Source organism: Mastigoproctus giganteus, chromosome 10, assembly GCF_048544385.1.
Source record: "Mastigoproctus giganteus isolate SK-2022 chromosome 10, ASM4854438v1, whole genome shotgun sequence".
In the NCBI taxonomy this organism is placed as follows: domain Eukaryota; kingdom Metazoa; phylum Arthropoda; class Arachnida; order Uropygi; family Thelyphonidae; genus Mastigoproctus; species Mastigoproctus giganteus.
The window spans coordinates 162,736,021-162,757,314 of record NC_143584.1 but is presented as its reverse complement, the minus strand read 5'-3'; the positions used below and the strand labels follow the sequence as shown (position 1 = coordinate 162,757,314).

Sequence of the window (21,294 nt, the reverse complement as noted above, 5' to 3'; positions counted from 1 at the left end):
GTTTTCAGCCAGAGAGTAATTGATTGTTGAAGCAAACTTCCATCTGACATTGTGGAGGCATTTGAATAAATTTAACGAATAAGATAAATTATTAGAAGGAATGGACAAATGAGGCAGGTAGTGTTTTTATTTCCCCTTTGGCTGATAAGGAGTTTGTTTATGTAAGGAAAAAATTCTTTCAAGAAACGAAGTTCAAAAAAGTGTCATTTAATTTTGATTAATAAATAAAACACAAATTGTTCGTAAAGAATTTGTGTGGCCGCTGATAAAAAATGTAAGTAGTTTTTTTATAAAATAATATTTATAACTTCAAACTTTACTTATTTAGTAAAATATTAAATTTAGATTCTGTAGTGTTGAGTAATGTACAAGTGTGTACATTACAACGCTCAACAAGGAAAAGGAAAAGCTGGTTTTGTGAGTTTGGAGTTGGATATTGAAAGGTAGATTTCTACATGGATCCCAACATGCATATTGGGGGGTTGAACCATTATGAGAAAAAAAGTTTTGTTTTTTTAATGTTCATTAGCATTAGTAGAGGCATATGATGCAAGAAAGCAAGCTTATATAGTATCAGCCAAAAAAAAAAACACACCTTCCCATTTCACCCATCCACTCACTCCAAATGCTTGTCTAATTCTGCCTTGAACTTCTTTAAGTTTTCGACCTCCACTACAACGGATAGAAGTTTGTTCCAACTATCCTTTGGGAAATGAGCTTATTATTTCCGGAATTTTGAAAATCCATTTTCTATGTATAGTATATAGAATTTTTTGAGGAGGAGTTGGGAGTGGGATCAATCCTGTGAACTTTCCTTTAATAATATTAAATTTTAAAGAAATTAATTTTTCTTATTGATAGTACTTGAAGTGATTAAAATTTCACATTGTTTATTGAAAGCCCTTTTTGATAAAGAATTTTGTTCGGTTTATGATTTATCAAAGATTGAATTCTTAAAAACAATTTCAGGAGCAGGCAAAATTCAAAGTAAAACAGATGTAACAGAGAGACTTGTTCTTAGAGAAAAGTTGAAGTGTCAGAGTTTTAAGTGGTATCTGGAAAATGTCTGGCCTGAACATTTCTTACCAACTAAACAACGGTTCTTTGGAAAGGTAATAAAAAAGTTATTTATTAACACACACACATTTTGCAAAAACGAGTTTAGCTATATACTGATTTAATAATTATACATCAGTGGAGTGGAATTTTTCTGCACAAATTAATTTTCATCCTAATTTGTTGAAACATATCAAAAAGCATAAGATAATGTTATGTCAGTTTCTCATATTCTTACACATATGAAGTGATTTATATAATATAAATTTTATATACACGAAATTAGCTTTTAATAAGATTTTTGATTTATCTTTCCATACCTGACTAGCTCACCTTTTAAAATATTTTTCATAATACTGATACGTTAATTAAAAACAGCATAGTGAGAATTTCATTCACAATCTGAATAATATTATATATGTTAATATAAATTGCATGTATTCTATTGATCAGTTTACCTGTTTTTCTGGATGGAAAAATCAAAGTTTCTGGGTGAGGGAGCAACTGTGCAACCTTTTCCAGTATCAACTAACTCATTCAGAATGTGATGAAAAAAAGTTCGTAAAAATTCCTCATCTTGATGGAATTTGAACCAAAGTCTTTTTTCCATACAGTGTGAAAGAAATAATCACTGTGCTACTTGTGAGGATTGAGAGCATAATCGTTGTAACAGGGCAATCATCTTAACTTCAGGTAGTTTTAATTTGTAATACAGTGAATGTATATGATTAAATGTAGGTATTATTAAAATTCAGCCAAGCTTATACAACCATTCTGATTTTATTAATACATAATTTATCAATAAGCTGAATTTAAGCTATGAACAATGCAGTATACTTAAAACAATTCCAAAACAGTGACTCAACATTATACAAAAGGTTGATAAAGGTGGCAAAATAGTAATATTAAAGTCATGAACCTAACTCAGTTGTGCAAGCCTATCTTTCACAAAACTGAGTTAGGTACATGACTTTAATACATATATAATTTCTGACAGTTTCTTTATTACCAGCATAAAGTTGACCTTTTGCAACCTATGCAAAATTGATCTTCATATTACAAAATATGTAGCAACATCATGCCACATCTGTTTGGATTAAAACACACAAACAATTATTTCCTGCAAAACTTCATCCTTTGTGGGTATATTATCCTTTTTAGATGGAATTGTCCATTACATATCCATATAATTTATTTGCACAAGATAACCACACTTAACCTGGCAGTAGTGGCACCCCAAAGTGTAGCAAAAATGGTGGCAGGTCACCTGATAGGTGCCCAACTTTCTTAATCTCTGAAAAATGTTTTGGGTTTTTTCAAATTCTGTTTGAACTTTATCAGCATCATATCATCTGTCAAAGTTCCGGTGTTCCATGGATCAATGTAAGAAGCCTCGCCAACATGCCCTGTCCATGTATTTCACTCCAGTTTCCTCCTCTCTTAATGATGTTGCTCTTTATCAAATGCTTTACATTTAGCCTAAACAGATTTTTGGTTTACTAATCTGCCTGGATGTGTCTTTCTGAGTAAGTAGAAATTTGTTCTTGCTCATTTCCATTTTATCAAACATTGCTTGTTTATTCACTATGGTGGATGATATGTGCAATAATTTATAATATTGCTCTATTATACTTTTAAAATTTAATTTCATCCTTACAGAAATATACTGTAGAACTAGAACTAGAACAAGATAACTGCTTTAATTTTTTGAATTTAAATCAGGGTAGGCAATATGTCAATATCATGTCCATATTGATTTATTAATATTACATTTAAAATTAAGACATTTTAAATGAATTGTTCAGAGAATAATATAATTGTTATAAATTCATCCATATATAATGGTTTTTAGTAGTTCTAATTGTTTTTTAAAAAAAGTTTTCTTGTTCACCATAGCTTTATGGCATTGCATAATAGCATTACAACTTGCAATGTGATATATTTGTATTCTAATAACACACGACGTGGCAATTTTCCTTTCACAAAGCGCATTATAGCCTCAGTTGCTAATGCACCAATAAAACCCAACCAACCTTTCACAAATGATGCTTAAAACCTTTTGTTAGCTCTCTATTTTCTCATTTTCAATTAAAGTTTTTAATTACCAGTCTTTTTTAGAAAAGTAATTCTATTTATTAATTGGCATTTTGTAATTTTTTATAAAAAAAGTAATCTGTAAAATCAGCATTTTACTAGTTACAAGAATGAAAATGTTCAATTATCATTTAATTTCAAAGTGATTTTGCTACTTATCATTCATTAGGGGGGGGGGGGAGAGAGAGGTTCAAATCCTGTTGGAGGTCAGCAAATTCTTAAAGGGCTCCTCATTTGGGGCTGTAATTAGCCCATCTGAGGCAGAGGCAGTAGAGTTTTTCCTTGAGTTATTCTGGATTTTTGAGCTGCACAATGTACAGGGGTGGCTTGTGAACACACACACAGTGCAATGTCCTTAGATGATAATGTGATATATAAATTTATATATCACATTATCATCTATATCCATACCACAGCATTACTAAAAAATATGAAGATATTCAAACTTAAAACAAATACACAGTTCATATATATAAGAGATGTTTGAAGATTTTTGAAATATTTAAATAATTAAAATTGTAATGTGGCCTCCTTACTTCTGCTCCTTTCAACTTAGCTCCGAGGACATCATGAGTCACTAACAGGAGGAAGAATAAGAATAGTAAAGACAAGAGATACTATTGGATATCAGTGAACACTTAGTTGACTAGAAATTTATTTCACATTGCTTTTGTCCTTTTTTTTTTTGTAATACCTTTATTAGAAACCATACTGTAGCATATACTTAGTGACGTAGCAGAAGACCCTGAATTGTGGAGGGGGATGCATATCTGGGAGGGCTTAATAGTTTCATGCATATCATGGAAAGTAAAGCACCTTTAAAAAAAAGACATGCAGTTGTACTGAAATATATAAGTTCAACTAAATGTTAAGAATATACATTTTTTAAAATTCTTTTCCTGGGAGAGAAGCAATCAGTTTTGCAAGGGAATCTGATCAATTTTGTGCCCCCCTCCTCTTGATTTTTGGCTACCAAGTCCTGCTAAGAGTATAACATTACAGATCTCTCACACACAGGTTGTATATGATTGTTAGAATTTTACAGAATAAAAATTAATTTTAAATATAATTTTAAATAATATCGATGCAATATCATATTCAATTTTAATTAAAAATTTTCTGAGGTGAAGTTGCTTTTGATTACAGCTATGAAAGCAGTATTATTCATAAATGTAGATTCGGAACAGGAAGAATGGCAAGTGTTTTCAGAAACCTGGTGTCAAGGGTAGTCAGCAGCCTGTTGGCAAAGTTAAATTGAGTGGTTGCGTATTTGAAGCTTATCCTCAACAGGTAAATATGTATATTTTCTGGTAGATACACTATTATGATAGTAATAACTCTATGCTCTAGTTGTTTTTCCTCTGCTTTAATATGTAGGAGGGGGGGTTAAATCGCATTTTGATCATAGTGTTAATCCCCTCCATATGTTTGTTTATTTGGTTTTTAGGAGCATTAGCAACTAAGGCCATATTGCTCCAGGGATATGCGGTGGTCATTCCCTGACCTTTCCGCATCCTCCGTATTTGGTGGTCACAGGCTCGAACCCTGGCTTAATCAAGAAGGGTGTGCTATTCACTGCTGCTCCTGCCCACCTGGCTATGGAGGTGCCCCTCCATATGTACACACGAGGGTACCTATCCCCTAATAATATTGTGGTTTCACCACTTATTACCATTTAGAGATGTCTGGGTTTGAAACTCATTGGAAACTGGAGGAATTCTTAAAAGCCTCTTCAATTGGGATTGTAGTTAGCTGATATCAGATGAAGTGATTATGGATGTTTTTCTCCTGTAAGCAATTCTGGATTTTTCAGTGTGCACACAACAATGTTGCCACAATATGACCCAAGATGCTAATTCACTGTAAAGTCAATATTAAATACAAATTATTTAGACAGATTTATAATATAGTACCCTTAAAATTTTTTGAGGTGTGCTTCAAATATTGATTTGTCATTAACCAGAACAAGATGATGTGGATATACCAGATGATGTGGATATACCAGTGACACCTTAAAGTTATCATTTAAAACTGCTGCATATGGGCTTTGAGGTTTTTGTTGCAGCAGTAGTTCTTGAACTCTTTTTTTAAGTATGCATATTCCATGCATGTCTTGAAAATAGAATAAGAAAAAGTAGTTGTGAATGAAAATGCACTCCCCCCACCTCCAAATTATTACAGAGCAGTTCATCTGCTTCCCAAGATCTTTTACTCTTCCTGACAATTGTGCTAACTAGAAAATAAGTTGATCCACCTATGAAAATCAATTTGTTACCATCTTTCTCTTTCCAAATATAAGCTGGTTTGCACATAACAGTGGATCATTTATTATTACAGATTCTATAATAATAAATACACCACCAAACTGAATACTTTTACAACTATTGTAGAAGTGGTTTGAATGCATCATTCTGTAAATAGTTATAACAGCAACCACAGTGAGTTACCTCATCCTTCTTCAAATAAATGGCACTTTCCCACACAGAGAAGTATACCACTGTTTATTTGAGTGCCATTACCCAGTTGGATTGTTTCAGGGATTACTATTGCTTCAGCAATACAAGATCTGACAACCTTGTTGTGATAAGTTTCCCCAGTGCCAACAGCTGTAGAATGATTTATATCCATACAAGTTTTCAACTAAAAAGTTTCAAACTCTGGAAGATATAACACTATTATATAAGCAGTTCAAATGCATCATTCTGTAATGGCAAACCAAAGCATCATACATTTTATATTTCTGCAGCTTGGAGGTTTTTAAATTTAAATGTATATGAAAGCCATAATAACATAGGATTATTAATGTATTTTCGTATTAAATTATTGGGCATCATTTTATCTTACAAAATTGTTGATAGATATCCCAGTTTTATATTAATTATTGCAATATGTGTAGTTATTTGAAGATAATGAGGCACTCAAATCTTTGTTGGTATAATTAAACTGGTCAACGTGTTAAGTGTTATGCTACTAAACACAAAAATCACATTAAAACCTGTCGATTGGCTCTTGTTTTTGAATTACAATTGAGGTCTCATATTAGCAAGTTAGTGTATATTATCAACTGGAGTTGGCTTTCTGGTCCATAAGGATATAAAAAACAACATTTTGGAATTCAAAAGTACATTACCAAGGTTCAAAAGTACATTACAAAGTACATTACCAAGACTAATACTCAGGATTTCTAAGAGGTACAAGCTAAAGGTTATAATGATTTATGCACCAACATCGAGCCATGATGATGAAGAGGTTGAAGAAATGTACACCAAAATTGAGTCTTCTAGATGAGCAGAAAACCCACTACACTATCATTATGGGGGACTTCAATGCTAAGGTTGGAAAAAGACAAAACAGCGCAGAAAGGGGAACTATAGGAAATTTTGGAATTGGTGAAAGACTTGTGGAATTTGCAGAATCTCAAGGATTGTCAGTAATGAACACTTTTTTTCAAGAAAAGGGTGAACAGAAAGTGGACATGGAAGAGTCCAAATGATTAACAACTAATGAAATCGACTTCATCCTCACTAACAGAAGATATATCGTGATGTTACCATCCTGAATAAGGTAAATGTTGGAAGAGATCACAGAATGGTAAGATGCCCACTTCATATAGATGTAGGAAAAGAAAGGAATAAACTGACTCAAGTAAATAATACGAAGGTCTTTGAGATAATAGAAGAGAAAAAGCATGTACTGGAACTTAAGAACAAGTTTGAGCTTGTGCAGACTGCTCCAGACCAAGATATCGACAAGGAATATTACAACTTTCTGAAAGTGATAAAGCCCAAGAAACCTATAAGGAAAAAGAAATCCAAAGAGGAGAAAATTAGTCAAGAAACACTTTTTATGATGAACCAAAGGTGACAAATGAAGAGCAAGATAAACACTGTCAAGGAGAAAATTGAGTATACTGAGTTATGCAAAGCCATTAGAGAGAGACTCAGAGAGGACATAAGAAGATTTAACACAAGAAAAGTAGAACAAGCATTAAGGGAAAACAAAGGACTTTGAAGTTACTGTAGAGTTGTTAAAATTGGGAGGAAGAGCACATAACACAAACTGGCAAGACTCTTCACAAAATGCATTAGAAAAGGTGTGAAGCCTAAAGAGTGGAATAATGCAATCATAGTTTTGCTGCATAAGAAAGGATATAAATCAGAAATTGGAAATTATAGACCAATTAGCTTGTTATCCCACATCTACAAGTTGTTCACAAGGGTCATTACTTGATGAGAATCAACCGAAAGAGCAAGCTGGCTTTAGGACAGGATTCTCAGCTATGGATCACCTTCACGTAATGTCACAGCTAATGGAGAAAGCAAATGAATATAAACACCATTATGCCTGGCATTTGTGGATTATGAAAAGGCATTTGACTCCATACAGCATAAGGCATTGTTTCGGGCACTAGAAAGACAAGGAATAGATACCCCATATATTATGATTTTGAAGAAAATATATGAGAATGCTACCTCCTTTATTAGACTAGACAAAGACAGTAGCAAATTTAAAATTGAGAAAAGAGTTCGACAAGGAGACAATATCTCCGAAGTTGTTTACTGTTGCCCTTTAGGAAGCTTTCAGAAGATTAGACTGGTCGCAGAAAGGAGTCAATGTGAATGGAGAGTACTTAAACCATTTACGATTTGCAGATGACATTGTGGTCATAAGCCACGATCCCAATGAATTAGAGGAAAATCTTAATCAGTTATGCACAGTTAGTAAGGATTTTGGACTAAAGATGAATATGGCTAAAAAAAAAAGTAATGATGAACAAGTATGCCACAGAAAGGGACATAATGATCGAAGGAGCAGTAATTGAAAAGTTGGAGTCATATACTTATCTGGGACAAGTTATTAGCTGTAATAATGATAAATGGCTGGAAGTCAAGAGAAGAATAAATTTTGGATGGATAGCATTCAGGAAATATAGTCACATACTGAGTAGCAATATCCCAGTTTGTCTGAAATGTAAAATAATGAACCAATGTATACTCCCCACCATGACTTATGGAAGTGAAACTTGGGCACTCACCAAAAGAATGGAAGAGAAGCTGAGAACTACACAGTGAAGAATGGAACGAGTTATATTGGGAATCAGACTGTTAGATAAGAAGAGAAACACATGGATTAAGCAGCAAACTCAAATAAAGGACATTCTTATCAAAACTAAAGAACTAAAATGGTCTTGGGCAGGACACGTAGCTCGAAGACATGACAGATGGACTAAGAAAATAACAGAATGGTATCCAAGAGGAACTAAGAGAAACCCTGGAAGACAACAGTGCCGATGGACAGATGAAATTCATGAGTTTGTGGGTATTAAATAGTAAATGGAAGGCCATTACACAAAAGAGAAGGAACTGGAAAGTTGCTGGAGAGGCCTTCATCCCGCAGTGGATTGAAAATGGCTGATGATGATCAACTACAGCTCTCTGCAAAACGCATAGCAACGCTGAAATTTCAGTACCACCATGCTCTTATCATGTGATTGGTAAGTGTCGCCTTGTCCTGCATTACATGATAAGTTGTTGCAAATGCATCTTGCACTAATCCTCGAGTACGTATTCGAGGATTGCAAATACTGTGCACAGTCGTTTTCTTTGAGATTCCTACTTTTTGCATAGTATTTGTGTTGGACAAGATTAATATATCCCATAATTGTGTGTATAGTCTGGGTGACTTCTGTTGTTCACCTTAGCCGCAAGAAAGGCCTACTTCTTGTATTTGTGTGTAAAGTAGGCAACCAGGACAAGAACTGGGCTCTACATATATGCTGCACCACCTGTTCATCAAAACTCAACACGTAGGTGAATTGAAAGGGACATTTTATGCCTTTCGCAGTGCCCATGATGTGGAGGGAGGCACAAATCATGTCACAGACTTACTTCTGTATTAGCATTAGTAGAGGCATATGATGCAAGAAAGCAACGTTATACAGTGTCAGCCAAAAAAAAAGGAAAAAGCCTTCCCATTTCACCCATCCATTTGCACCAACACTTTGTCTAGTTCTTCCTTGAATTTATTTAAGCTATCAACTTCCTAACTTTTTTAGATCCTGTTGCAGTAGCAACAGGATCTAAAAAAACAACTCTGCAAACTTGGACATTAAGCCTGATATACTTTCATCAGCATATACAAAACAACAATAGGTCCAACACTGAACCCTGAGGGACTCCACTGATGACATCAGTCCATGAAGAGCAGTATCCATTGATTACCACTCTGTCTTCTCCCATTCAACCATCCTTTTATCCATTGTAGCAATTTGCCCTTAATGCTATACTGCTCCAATTTGTACAGTAGTCTTCCACGTGCGACAGTATTGAAAGCTTTCCTGAAATCCAAGTATATGATATCAAAATAATTTTTTGCATCCAGTTCTTTTGTGACATCACACCAATCAAATTGGTCAGACCCTTAAACTCATGCTGTGTCTGAATTATTATTACTGCAGTCTGTTGGTGACATCATCAGTTGGTTCCCACTGTATAGAATTTAAGAATTGTCTGAGACCACTGTATTCACCTTTACGAAAGCAAAAACACTTCCTTTTACCACTGATGGTAGTGACATCTTTAAGTAAATCCCACATCCGTACACTGTGATCACTGCCACCTAGTGGTTCCTTTATCTGCAGATTCTTAATTCACGAATAATTACTGCTTATAATCAGATCAAGTGTATTACTCAGTCTGGTTGCCTCTTGAACATACTACCATTGAAAAGAATCATCCAATAAATCCACAAAAGTCTTTCTAGTATGCAAGTGACCAAATCACAAGTTCCAGTAAATATGTGGGAAGTTAAAATTCCCCATTATAAGACATTCTGATTTACTTGCTCACTCTACTTCTCTGTACAATTGTTAGGTGTATTAATTAGTCATTAGGTATATAACACAATCCTACCCTCATTTTTTGCTTTTCCAAGTGCTTATCTCACACCAAACTGACTCAACATTATACTGTCCATCTATATCAACTGGATGCACTTAGATTTTAAGTATTTCTTAATTAACAGCATAACTACTCCTCCCTTCCCATCCTGTTTATCTTTTCTGTACTTCTCAAATTCCAATTCTGCATTGCTTATATCTGCGTGACACCACATCTGATATCACAACAATATCAGTATAAATTCTATCAAATAGAAGGTGAACTCACTGTTTGTAAGGATGTTGATGGTCTAATGGCAGCAATGAACATGAGGCATATTCCCGAAGAATGGCGAATATATATAGATGCTTCTAAGGCTGTGTTATTACACAATGGAAATATGCTGCCTTCAATACTTCTTGCATAAGCCATCCACAAAAAAGAAACATATGCAAACATGGAGAACATGTTAACATCCTTTTAAATGTCCACTGTCAGAAGTATAAATGGCAGATATGTGGTGGGTTAAAGGTAACTACTGTTTTATTAGGTCTACAAATGGGTTACACTAAGTATTGTTGCTTTCTCTGTGAGTGGGATAGTCGTACCAAGGATACGCACTACGAGAAGAGGAGTTGGTCTCAATGAAAATCATTAATACCTGGAATGAAGAACATAGCATTTGAACTTCTGGTAGAGCCAAATAAAGTTTTGCTTCCACCACTCAACATGAAACTGGGCTCGTGAAAAATTTTGTGAAAGCTTTGGAAGTCAATGGTCCTACATTCATATACTTGCAAGAGAAATTCCCAAGACTTAGTACAGAAAAATATTAAGGCAGGTGATTTCATTGGTCCACAAATAAGGCAATTTTTCAAAGACAGTTTGAATGTGTGTATAATGATAGTGAGAAATCAGTGTGGAAAGCCTTTCAAAATGTTTTGACTGGTTTTCTAAGAAATGTTAAAGCTGTCAACTACAGGCAGCTGGTGGACGATCTCATCACTTCTTATGAAAAACTGGGGTGAACATGTCATTGAAAATGCATTTCTTGCACTCACACCTCAATTTCTTTCCACCAAACTGTGGCGTCATCAGCGACTAACATGATGAGCACTTTCATCAAGACATCATAGTGATGATACAAAAGCAGATGGAATGTCACCATGTTAGCAGATTATTGTTGGATGGTGAAAAGGGATACTCCCTAAGCTGAATACAAGCAAAAGGGTCCTGTGTTTGATACAGGTATGTTCGTAACTACATCTTACTGCCATATAAATAAAATTATCTTGTATAAATATAAAAAACTACTTTTTTTTGAAAACAAGAGCCAATCTGCCATTTTAAGCATTATTTCCATGTTTAGCGCCCCAAAATCTATAAAGTAAACTTACTTTCATGCCCGTAATGACACAAAATTTGTTATTCAGTGTTATGATTATTTCTGAATTGGAAATATGTATATGATGGCATCAAATACATAGAATTCTTTAGAATTCTATACAATAGCATAAAAACAGCCCTGTTACTGTACATAATTACAGTATATTTATTGTTTAGGAAGATATTTTCTTACCATTCTGCAAAGACAGCAACTAAGGGTTATTATTATGGAAATTTTTAGTAGAATTAAAAGTTTTAGTAAATTTGAATTAAATCTAAGGATTTAGTTTTAAGGTTAATTTTTATAATAAATAACAAGCAAACACTTAGCAGCTGTCTTTGCAATATCACTGTCACAGAAGATCACTTAAATCACAAGAACTTGATGTTTTTGGGCGAAAATGAGTAAGGGATTATCTTTTATAGTCTTGATCCCAGGGCTTACTTGTGCCCTGAGGGTATCATTACTCAGGTACTGGCTGGATGGGGGAAGTCAATACACATTTAAGGATATGTGATAAAAATTAAATATAAATAAAATTGTTTAAATTAAAATAGACTAGAATAAGATAAAATTAAATAAATGGACTAAATTATATATTGGAATTGATTTACTTCTTATTTGGGAGGTAGTTATTTGGTTGGAGGGTCGGTTGCAGTTAAAAAATTTAAACTTATTTTTAATTTGGATTAGGACTCTATTCTTAAAGATGTGTGTGTGGCTGTTTTCAATCTGAATTCCTTTCTTGCATGGTTAATGTTATCTGTGGCTTTTATTAAAAAAGGTTTCTTTGCAGAGACTACAGTTATAGTATGTGGTCTGTGGCAAGTACTGATGTTTTGGAAGATGCCCATTTGTGGTCTTCTGTCCATGTATGGAAAGCTGGGTCTAAATTTGTTACTTTGATCTTTTCAATGTCCTTGAGTTCTTTTGCTCTGTCTATGATATGAGTTTTCTCTTGCTTTCTCCTCTGTAGGCTTTAGGGAAATCTACATTGTAGCCAGTATATAGGGTTTTAGTGGTGAGGGTCTTGGAGGGGGAGAGAAGTGAATCAAGATGAGGTTTTTGTCTTTTATTGTTGTGGTATACCTGATTTAAAAAAATTGTTTTGTTTAGCTATTTCTGTGTAGTTATTTTAGACATAAAGGAGAAAACATTTTCAGAAAGAATAACAAATTTTTTTTTCTCTTTAGAATTCTATACAATAGCATAAAAACAGCCCTGTTACTGTACATAATTACAGTATATTTATTGTTTAGGAAGATAATTCACAAACATAAGCTGTACATTGTATCAATTAAACAAACAAAAATTGTGCCCTCCCAGTGGGTTTGAATGTCTTTTGCTCATAGATGGCCTCTTTCATTGACTTCCAGTATTTTATATACACGAAGAAAGGACAAATCATGACTGACGAGTCTGTTTGCCTGGATTCTGTTGAAGGTGCTGCTGATACTAGCCTGGTAATGCTAGCCTGTAATGAATATGAAAGACAAAAATGGAAATATGATTTACAGGTAAGTTTTCCCTTTTTTCATAAACTCAAGTTATTGAATAATTTTAACATAAGATCTTAAAAAGCTTCAAGCATAGACATGTATGTCAAACAAAGTAATTTTTCTTTATTTATACATTTCTAGTATGCAAAAATAAAGCCCAATAAGCAATCAAACAAAAGCTTCTATCGTGACCTATAAAACACAGCATAAAATTACGAGTAAGATATGATTTGCTGACAGGATATGCCTGTGATAACTATATAGGTTGTAAAGGAAACTGAAAAGTTAGATGGAAAAGTTTTTACCGTCTAACTTGAACAGCTTTTTCTAGGAGAAAGCTGTTACAAAACTGCCTAATGCTACTATACATTTAAACTGATTTTTCATGCCAGAAAATCACAGTTCCCATATTGTGCTGTAGAAACAGCTCAAGAAAATAGAAAACGTGCCAAAATAGAGAAAAGAGGTAATGTAGATGCCAAAGATTTAATCCTTTTAAGTAACTGCTACTGTACACTAAACAACCAAAATAAAATACAGTTTGAAAAGTAAAATATTTTTTCTATAAATTATATCATTTTGTAACAAATCTATGGAGACCCAATCAACTTTGCACATCAGATTAGTTTTTATGACATTGGCAGAAAATCTGGAAAAGGGTATTCTAAAGGTAATCCCTTTAGCTGAGCAACTGATAGAATCTGGGATTGATTTTGACTTGATTATTTTGTAAATTTTCATAATGTACATGTTTTTGTTTATTTCAATAATATAGTAATTTCCTGTTTTCAAAACAACAGGCATATCCTGTCTCCAATTAGAAACTTAGGAAAATGCAAATGTCATTTGTTCAAATTTCAAAACCACAGTTTCACATTTTTAGTTGAGTTGAAATGGTTAAATTTCAATCACCAAAAATATTCTTTAATTGAACAGGTTTGGTGGTGGATAATCTAAATTGCAATTCTATCTTTCTTTAGCATCTACATAGCTTTTTTTCCCCCTCTCCTTGAAAGTCTTCTGAACAACCCCAGTTGAAAAGAGAATCAGGGCAAGGGTTACAAATTCACTTCCTGCTACGCACCTTTTCTACATATCCCATGAGTATTCTTTTTAACTAGAATCTATAATTACATTTTCTTTTAAACAAGTTGGAACACTTGAAATGAGCAGACACTTTTCTTTATTCATTTTCTCTATTTCTAAAACTTGCATATAAATTATTACATCTGTTAACTGCAAAAGTAAACAGTTTAAATGGACATCTCCTCTATCAGCACAATCTTCAACTGATCAGTGTACTAAATATTTGGAATCCTAATAAATTGACAAATTATTAGAAGTTCAAAATATGGTTTTAGTTTCCTACAAACCACAAATCTGTTTACATGCAATAGATGTAAGAAGTAGATTCTGATTATTGAAATCAAGGAACTTACATTATATTTGTAAACCTGTAGAAGTTATATGTAATGATTAGTAGAGATATTCATTTACATAGAAAATGATAAATTTCTTTATTACATTTTGCAGCAACAGACTGTAACGCACGTCAAATCTAACCTATGTCTTGATCTTCCAAGCAAGAGAAATCCTGACAGTGTTACACTTCAGACATGTACTGGAGCATCAAGCCAACAGTGGTTATTTGAAGTTATTGATTGGAAGTTTAGCTGATATGAAATTAGAGACAGTTAAAATTAATAATTTTTTCACATGTAAAGCCAAAGATGCACACTGTTTGTTGATAACAGACATATTTCATCCTTAAATTTATTTTTATGGTAATGAGTCATTTCTTAAATCATGAATTAAAATTTTCATCTAAATAAATATCAAAAATGAACAGCTTTTATCTGTGCACTTGGAGCTAGATATTTTAATATCTTTTAACTGATATGCAATTATATATTTATTTTTTTTACTAAGGAACTTTATTTTTTTACTAATTAGCATATACTTTATTTTACAGTCTAAAGGTACCTTACAGTGGTAACATAAAGACTTGTTACATAACAAAGTTAAATCTAAATTTATATAGGTGTGGGCAGAAATAATTAGTAAAAGTAAGTCAATATGATGCTAAACCAATGTGAAACCAGAATGGCACGAATCCAAAAGACTGGAACTGTTTTTCAAATTTGACCTTAACACTGAGTGCAGACAGACTGTGAGTACAGAGCCTTATGATACTGCAATGTTTACCACAGTTCCCTGTAATGTAAAAGTTTCTTGAATTCAGATCTCAAAGTATTTGAATGACTGAAATTGCAGCCAATTGTGACTCATCTTCACTTAACCCTTTCATGAGTGAGTTTCCTGAATGCAAGTGAGCACCCTATAGTCAGTTTTTTCCACCAAAAATAATTTACTAACTTATTTTTACTTAACCGCCCAGCATAAAAATGGCTTTAAAAATAAACCCACTGTTATCTTTTTTTTTTTTTTTTTTTTGAAGAAATAATATCCTTTATATCCATTTATGTCAATATTCACTTTCATTGATTTCTGAATTTCAGAAAATTTCTTCAGCTTCAGATTTGGTAAGTCAAAATTGGATAACACTGGCCACCTCAGATTTTTAAAGCAAATTTTATGCTATTATGTATTAAAACTATATATTATTAGTTAGAAACACAAATAAAAGGTGGTAACACATATTGGAAATGTACTTAATGTCCTTGAAAATGTAGGTTTATGTAAATACTCCCGTGAGCCCACATGTGTGAAAAGGTTAATCACTGCTGCAAAACCTCATTCAGGGCGCTCTTCAAACATCCCCCCACCAAGAAGGTAGTAGTCACACTGAGACAAGTCCAGACTAGAGGGAGTGTGTGGCAGTAGCCCCTCCCCAGCTCATCTATTGTGACACAGCTGCCATATGAATGTTATATAAGTTTATATATTCAGTGGGCTACTATATGTTCTTTATATATGAATATACCAGACAGGTGTCAGCTATCCTTTTAATATAAATTTATGTTAGCCTTTATTATTTAACAAGCTAATTACCAATGCTATGTTAGCTTTGTCCTGTACAATAAAACTAAATAAGTTAATATTAAAAGTTTCAAAACTAAGTGTTGTTAGATAATTTTAAAGTGGATATACAGTTATTACTAGTGGTTAAAAATTACTACAGCAAAATATCAGTAAAAGGCTTATTTAGAAAAATGAGTCATAGTAAAGAATTACATTAATAAAAATTTCTTCTGCATGATAAAAGGACCACTGTATATGTGCTGACACTATATAAATATACCATTGTGAGATTGAGTATTCATGTTAAAATAATAAATAAAATCATCACCTTTTTTATTTTCCACATACTGATTTTAATGCCTCACACAATTTCATGATATTCTTATTTTCAACAGATTCATTATTGAAAAAAAAAAAAAGTGCTTAACCAATTTTCATACATTCAGTTCAGGAAATATATTATCCAAGAGAATTTCAATCTGTTGCTTCTAAGTACCAGTTTGCTATTAGATAGCTTGAATGTGTTCCTCCTTAGTGCTTAAGTTAAGAGTATTAATATATATTTATATATATATATATTTTTTTTTTTTAAATACACGCAAGTCATGTGTTTGTCTCTAAGAGTTAAAAGGCAAGCTTCCTACCAAAATCTCACTTGAAAACTTGTTTGTCTCACCTGCCCAGAAATAAGCACATACAGCAAGTTCTTAGATTTTTTTTTTTTTTTACATTGTTTTTTTCTCTCAAGTGTCAAAATATATTTGTAATACAGTAGACTTTTTTTTTCTCCTATTAATAATTATCTCTGAAAAAATACATGCATGCTTTCTTAATATTCTGTTTAGTGCACTGAAAGAAGTTGGGGATCCCCCTTATCTAATGTGTAAAATTATAGCACTTTAAAAAAGAAACAAACTAATACCAAGAATAATGAAAATTCACTTATGCATCCACAGAATAAAACTAATTGATATAACTGGGAAAAAAAAACCTAATTGACAAGAAGGCATTCAAATCTGGAATGCTATGGAGTAGGCTAAAAAGAAAAAAAAATGTTCTAAAAATTCTACATGTTTTCCTTTGTGGTTTTATATTTTTATTGGTAGAAAGTAAAAAACATCAAGAAGAATACAATGCCAGTGCTTCAACATTATCAAGATAAATGTTGCCCTTCTAAAAGCCACAGAAGTTCAAATCAGAGAACAACTCAGTGAATAGTAATCCTTTACTATAGCTGAAATATACATGAAGCAGTGATGCAACATGAGTTATAATATGTAGGTACCATCTTGCATAAAAATATGTCATCTTAAAACAACCACACTGGAAAGCTGGAGTAATGGGATTAGCCAAAACTGAATGATAGTCATCAGCATTACAAAACTTTTGTTAATTATTGTGAATTCATCACTGGACCCTCTTCTATTTCCCGTGTTAATTGATATTACTAACATGTCTCTGTCCACATCGTGCCTAGAGAGCCCATTTCTTTACACTTCACAAAACTCTTAATATCACTGGTGTATTGTTATTCTGACAAGGAAGTTTCATCAGTAATGTACAGTCTTTTAGCAGATGATCTCTGAGGCCAACTGCAGAAAGTTGCCAGTGTCACTTTACATATCATATTCAGAAGTCGGTAATTGAAATAATTTGTATATTCTTTTGCCTATGGTAAGACTGTCTTTATTTATAGCTATTTAATTATTTATTATAATTAAATATAAAAATAAATTTTGATATGTAAACACAGCAAAACTTTATTTTAACAACTCTGTTTAGTCCATTAAATATAAATTCAATGATGTTATTTCCTGGATTTAAGAACAAAAATAACTGAATCCCAGATTCTTAGAATGGATACAAAAACTTTGAAGAACACAATGCAAGAAATGTCATAAAACTGAATATATGGCACAATTGGAAAGGAACAGCACTTATGAATTACTGGGTACCAACAACTTATCATGGTAAATAAATTGTGTAAGATATCTGTTTAGAGAACAGAGTTCATCTACCTGAAGCAAATGAACCACCAGACAGCAGTTAAATCATAACAATGTTCTGTTTTTGTGGAAACCACCCCTCCTTACTGAGGAAAAATTACAACATCACCACAAATACTGGTAGTAATTTACTATTACACGTATCACTGCCAATAAGTTATTGTGGATATTTCATAAAGGATCATCAGAAGTGGCTAGGGGCATTACACATAAAATGTGCCAAAAAATAACATTACTAATTAAGATAACAGCATATATTTACGTCCAGTTTTGAAGCGTAGTTGTCCTACAAGGAGATGGTGTTCATAAAATTCTATATGTAATTGCCACAGCTGTTTACCTTCTCCCACTTCATAGTGGAATCAATCAACAGTTACATCACTTCAACATGTGTGATATTTATATGCTGAAGGTGGTAGTTCACAGTTACAATGCACAGAATTTGACTGAGGAAGGGGACTTCATTCTTATAGTAGTAGTAAAACTGTGACAAAATCAAAGGTTTTATAAACCTTTGATTTTGTATTTTATTTCTGATGCTTTTACTCTTGCCTACTTTATATATATATATTTTTTTTTTAATTATTTACAGTATAGTTTATCTGATATTACTGAAATTAGATATTCCTAATGTGTACAGTTTAATGTTTTATTGGATGGTGCAAAACTAGAGAACTTCAGAGAGCAAATAAATGTAACATTGTATCTTTTTGTTTGAAGGGAATGTGTAAAGTTGGGTCATTTAATCCAGTGTCACAAAAAAAAAAAATAAAATAATTGTATCCTTTGATTAAGATATCGATAGCATTTATCACAGCCAGTAATTTCCATTTGTCAGTTTTATTTGCTTTTTAGTCATTTTTTGTACATATCCATGGAAAGAATAAAGTTAGCTTTTTTTTTAAATTCTTTTTTAATGTTTGGTGCATTTTCTTTTTGAATAAAGAAAATAAACATTTTAGAGTAAACCTAACTACAGATACCACTGAAGAGACTTTTGTGCAAGTTACTGCAAATCACGGATTATAACATTAAGGAAAATCATTCCAAACAGAGTGAACGCTCAAGAAAGTTCCCAGATGTGTGGTGTATAGTGGAAAATTTTCTGAACACATGGGCTATGGGTAGTGAGTTTCTTTGTGGAATTCTTTAAAATAAAATACTTTGTACATAAATGCTTTTAAATATTTGTTATTATTTTGACTTGACCACCAGTAGAGCAAAACTGTTAAAAAGAAAACTGTGACAAAAATAATGAAAAAATAAAAAGCTAATTGTCACTTTTTTTTGATGCAGTAATATCCTCTGCATCTATTAGTATCACCTGATTCAACTTTGTATTTCATAATCAGAAAATCTGGCTTTTCTTCTAATTTTCAAAGCTATTTTCTGACCCCAATAAACCATCTACACAATTACTTGAATATTTTTAGACAACTCACATATGAATGGATATATTATTTGAAATTACCTTCAAAGCATTCATACCACAGAGAACCATACACATGAAAATCATATACAAGGTACAGCAGACTGTCGATTAACCGGGACACTTCAAGACTCCAAATTAAAAAAAAAAAAAAAAAAAAAAAAAAAAAAAAAAATCAACCAGAAATAAAAAAAATTCAAGTAATAACTAGAATAGGTATAAACAGGTATTTTGCAAGTCGTAAATAAGCGACAGTATAAGTCCTTGCAATCCCCACTGTCTTCACACCTGCCACTAAAAGGAGGAAAGAAAAAAAAAAAAGAGGAGACCAAACGTTTAGTTTATTTTAGTGCGTCACATTGATTGTTGTGTTCCATTGCAGCGCAAAAGGACAAATTTTGTTTCGTTATTTATGTCAGGGATGTTGGAATTTTTTTTTGTTTAGAAATCGCGAAAATGATGGATAAACGCAAAAGAGTTGCGTTTTCAGTTAAACAAAAACTTGAAATTATTCAAAAGTTTGAAAACGGTGCATCTGTTAACTCTCTAAGGAATCATTATAATAACAATGTATCAAAATGGCCAAAACATTAACAAGTATCACGCGGAATTCAGATTTGTCAATAATAATATAGTAGGAATATGTTATTAGTCATTCCCGAGTTACGTAGTAAGAAGTCCTAGAACGTATCTTTTACGTATGTCGGTGACTTGTATTTTTGGATTAACCGGGAAATCGATTATCCGGGATGTGTTTTTTACCATCTATCCCAGAAAATCAAGAATCTACTGTATTTTAATTAAAGGCCATCAGGTCTATCTTGCTTATTTTTAGGTGTAAGATATTTATTGTCTGGACCTTTTTTTGTCATATTTGGGCTGAAATTTTTGCATATGATGTTAAAATTGACTAAGTATTACCAACTAAATTTTACAATTTCTAAATTTAAAATTTGCCTAATCAGTTATTTTTTTCTCAGTTGGAGGGTTGAGTACTAAAATGAATGTAAACCAATTTTATTAGTAGGGAAAAAATAAAATAACACAATAGTTGTATGTGACATTCATTCTTCGGTGCACTAGTTTAGCTCTAAGAGGGCAGTTAGTTTCATGTCTGCTTTACAATTGTTTTTTTTCCCCTCCTTTCTTCCTTTTTTAAAATAAAATCTGTTTACATTAATTTCAGTACATTGATGACATTTTTAGACTAAACCAAGATGTGGAACAACTTTCCCACTGAGAAAAAAAAAGAAAGAAACTGATTGGTCAAATTTTAAATTTAGAAATCATAAAATGTAAATGGTAATACTTAGTCCAATTTTAATATCAAATTCAGAAATTTCGCTCCAAATATGTTAAAAAAGGTTCAAGACAACAAATAGTCAAAACCTAAAAATAAGCAAGGCAGTCCCCAGTGCTTTTTAATTTAAACATCCTGTATGTCTGTGTTTCTTTTACTTAAAGATACACAATGTAGTATGCTTGGCGGCTGCCTGTTACTTTCCTTCTCTTTCTTTTACTCTGAAATAACATCCTAGTAAACATCTGTTCTTTTGCAACAATACTGCATTTGCCTTCAACTAAATTCTTTCTTTGACTGTTCACAAAATTTCACTTCATTTCTTTGTTTTCTGAGGAATTATGTGGTAAGAACAAAAATTATAGTAAAAAAATACTTCAAACTTTAGAAAACTGTAGCAGTTTTTTTGCCATAAATAAAAATATTTCTATTTTACAATGTTTAATATACAATAGTCATCAGATTTTTTCCCAGGCAGTAACTGAAACAAATACTGTCATTTATACCTAAAACAATTTTTCCCTATTTCAAAAGATACAACAAAACTGGGGAATAAAAGTTCTAAATCAAGGTTCAACAACGAAAGAAACTGTACAGCAATAACAGCTTTTACTTTAGGAGAAACTTTTGAATTTGGATAAATGCCATGAAAATAAAAATTAT

At 32.5% G+C, this 21,294-nt stretch overlaps 2 protein-coding genes across 2 annotated transcripts in view; one reads left to right on the top strand and one right to left on the bottom strand.

Moving 5' to 3' along the window:
• Window positions 1-12,321, top strand: part of LOC150079439 (polypeptide N-acetylgalactosaminyltransferase 13-like) — a 54,458-nt gene extending 42,137 nt beyond the window's left edge. The window contains exons 8-10 of the mRNA XM_090383070.1: window positions 862-1,112; window positions 4,327-4,440; window positions 12,109-12,321. Of these exons, the coding sequence (XP_090239196.1) occupies window positions 862-1,112; window positions 4,327-4,440; window positions 12,109-12,321 (578 nt within the window). The remainder of the gene's footprint in view (window positions 1-861; window positions 1,113-4,326; window positions 4,441-12,108) is intronic.
• Window positions 12,322-12,701: 380 nt separating this feature from the next.
• The window catches only part of LOC150079438 (activating signal cointegrator 1 complex subunit 2), a 167,230-nt gene continuing 158,637 nt past the window's right edge, over window positions 12,702-21,294 (bottom strand). Inside the window, exon 20 of the mRNA XM_090383069.1 lies at window positions 12,702-12,889. Within this exon, the coding sequence (XP_090239195.1) occupies window positions 12,885-12,889 (5 nt within the window). The 3' untranslated portion in view covers window positions 12,702-12,884. The remainder of the gene's footprint in view (window positions 12,890-21,294) is intronic.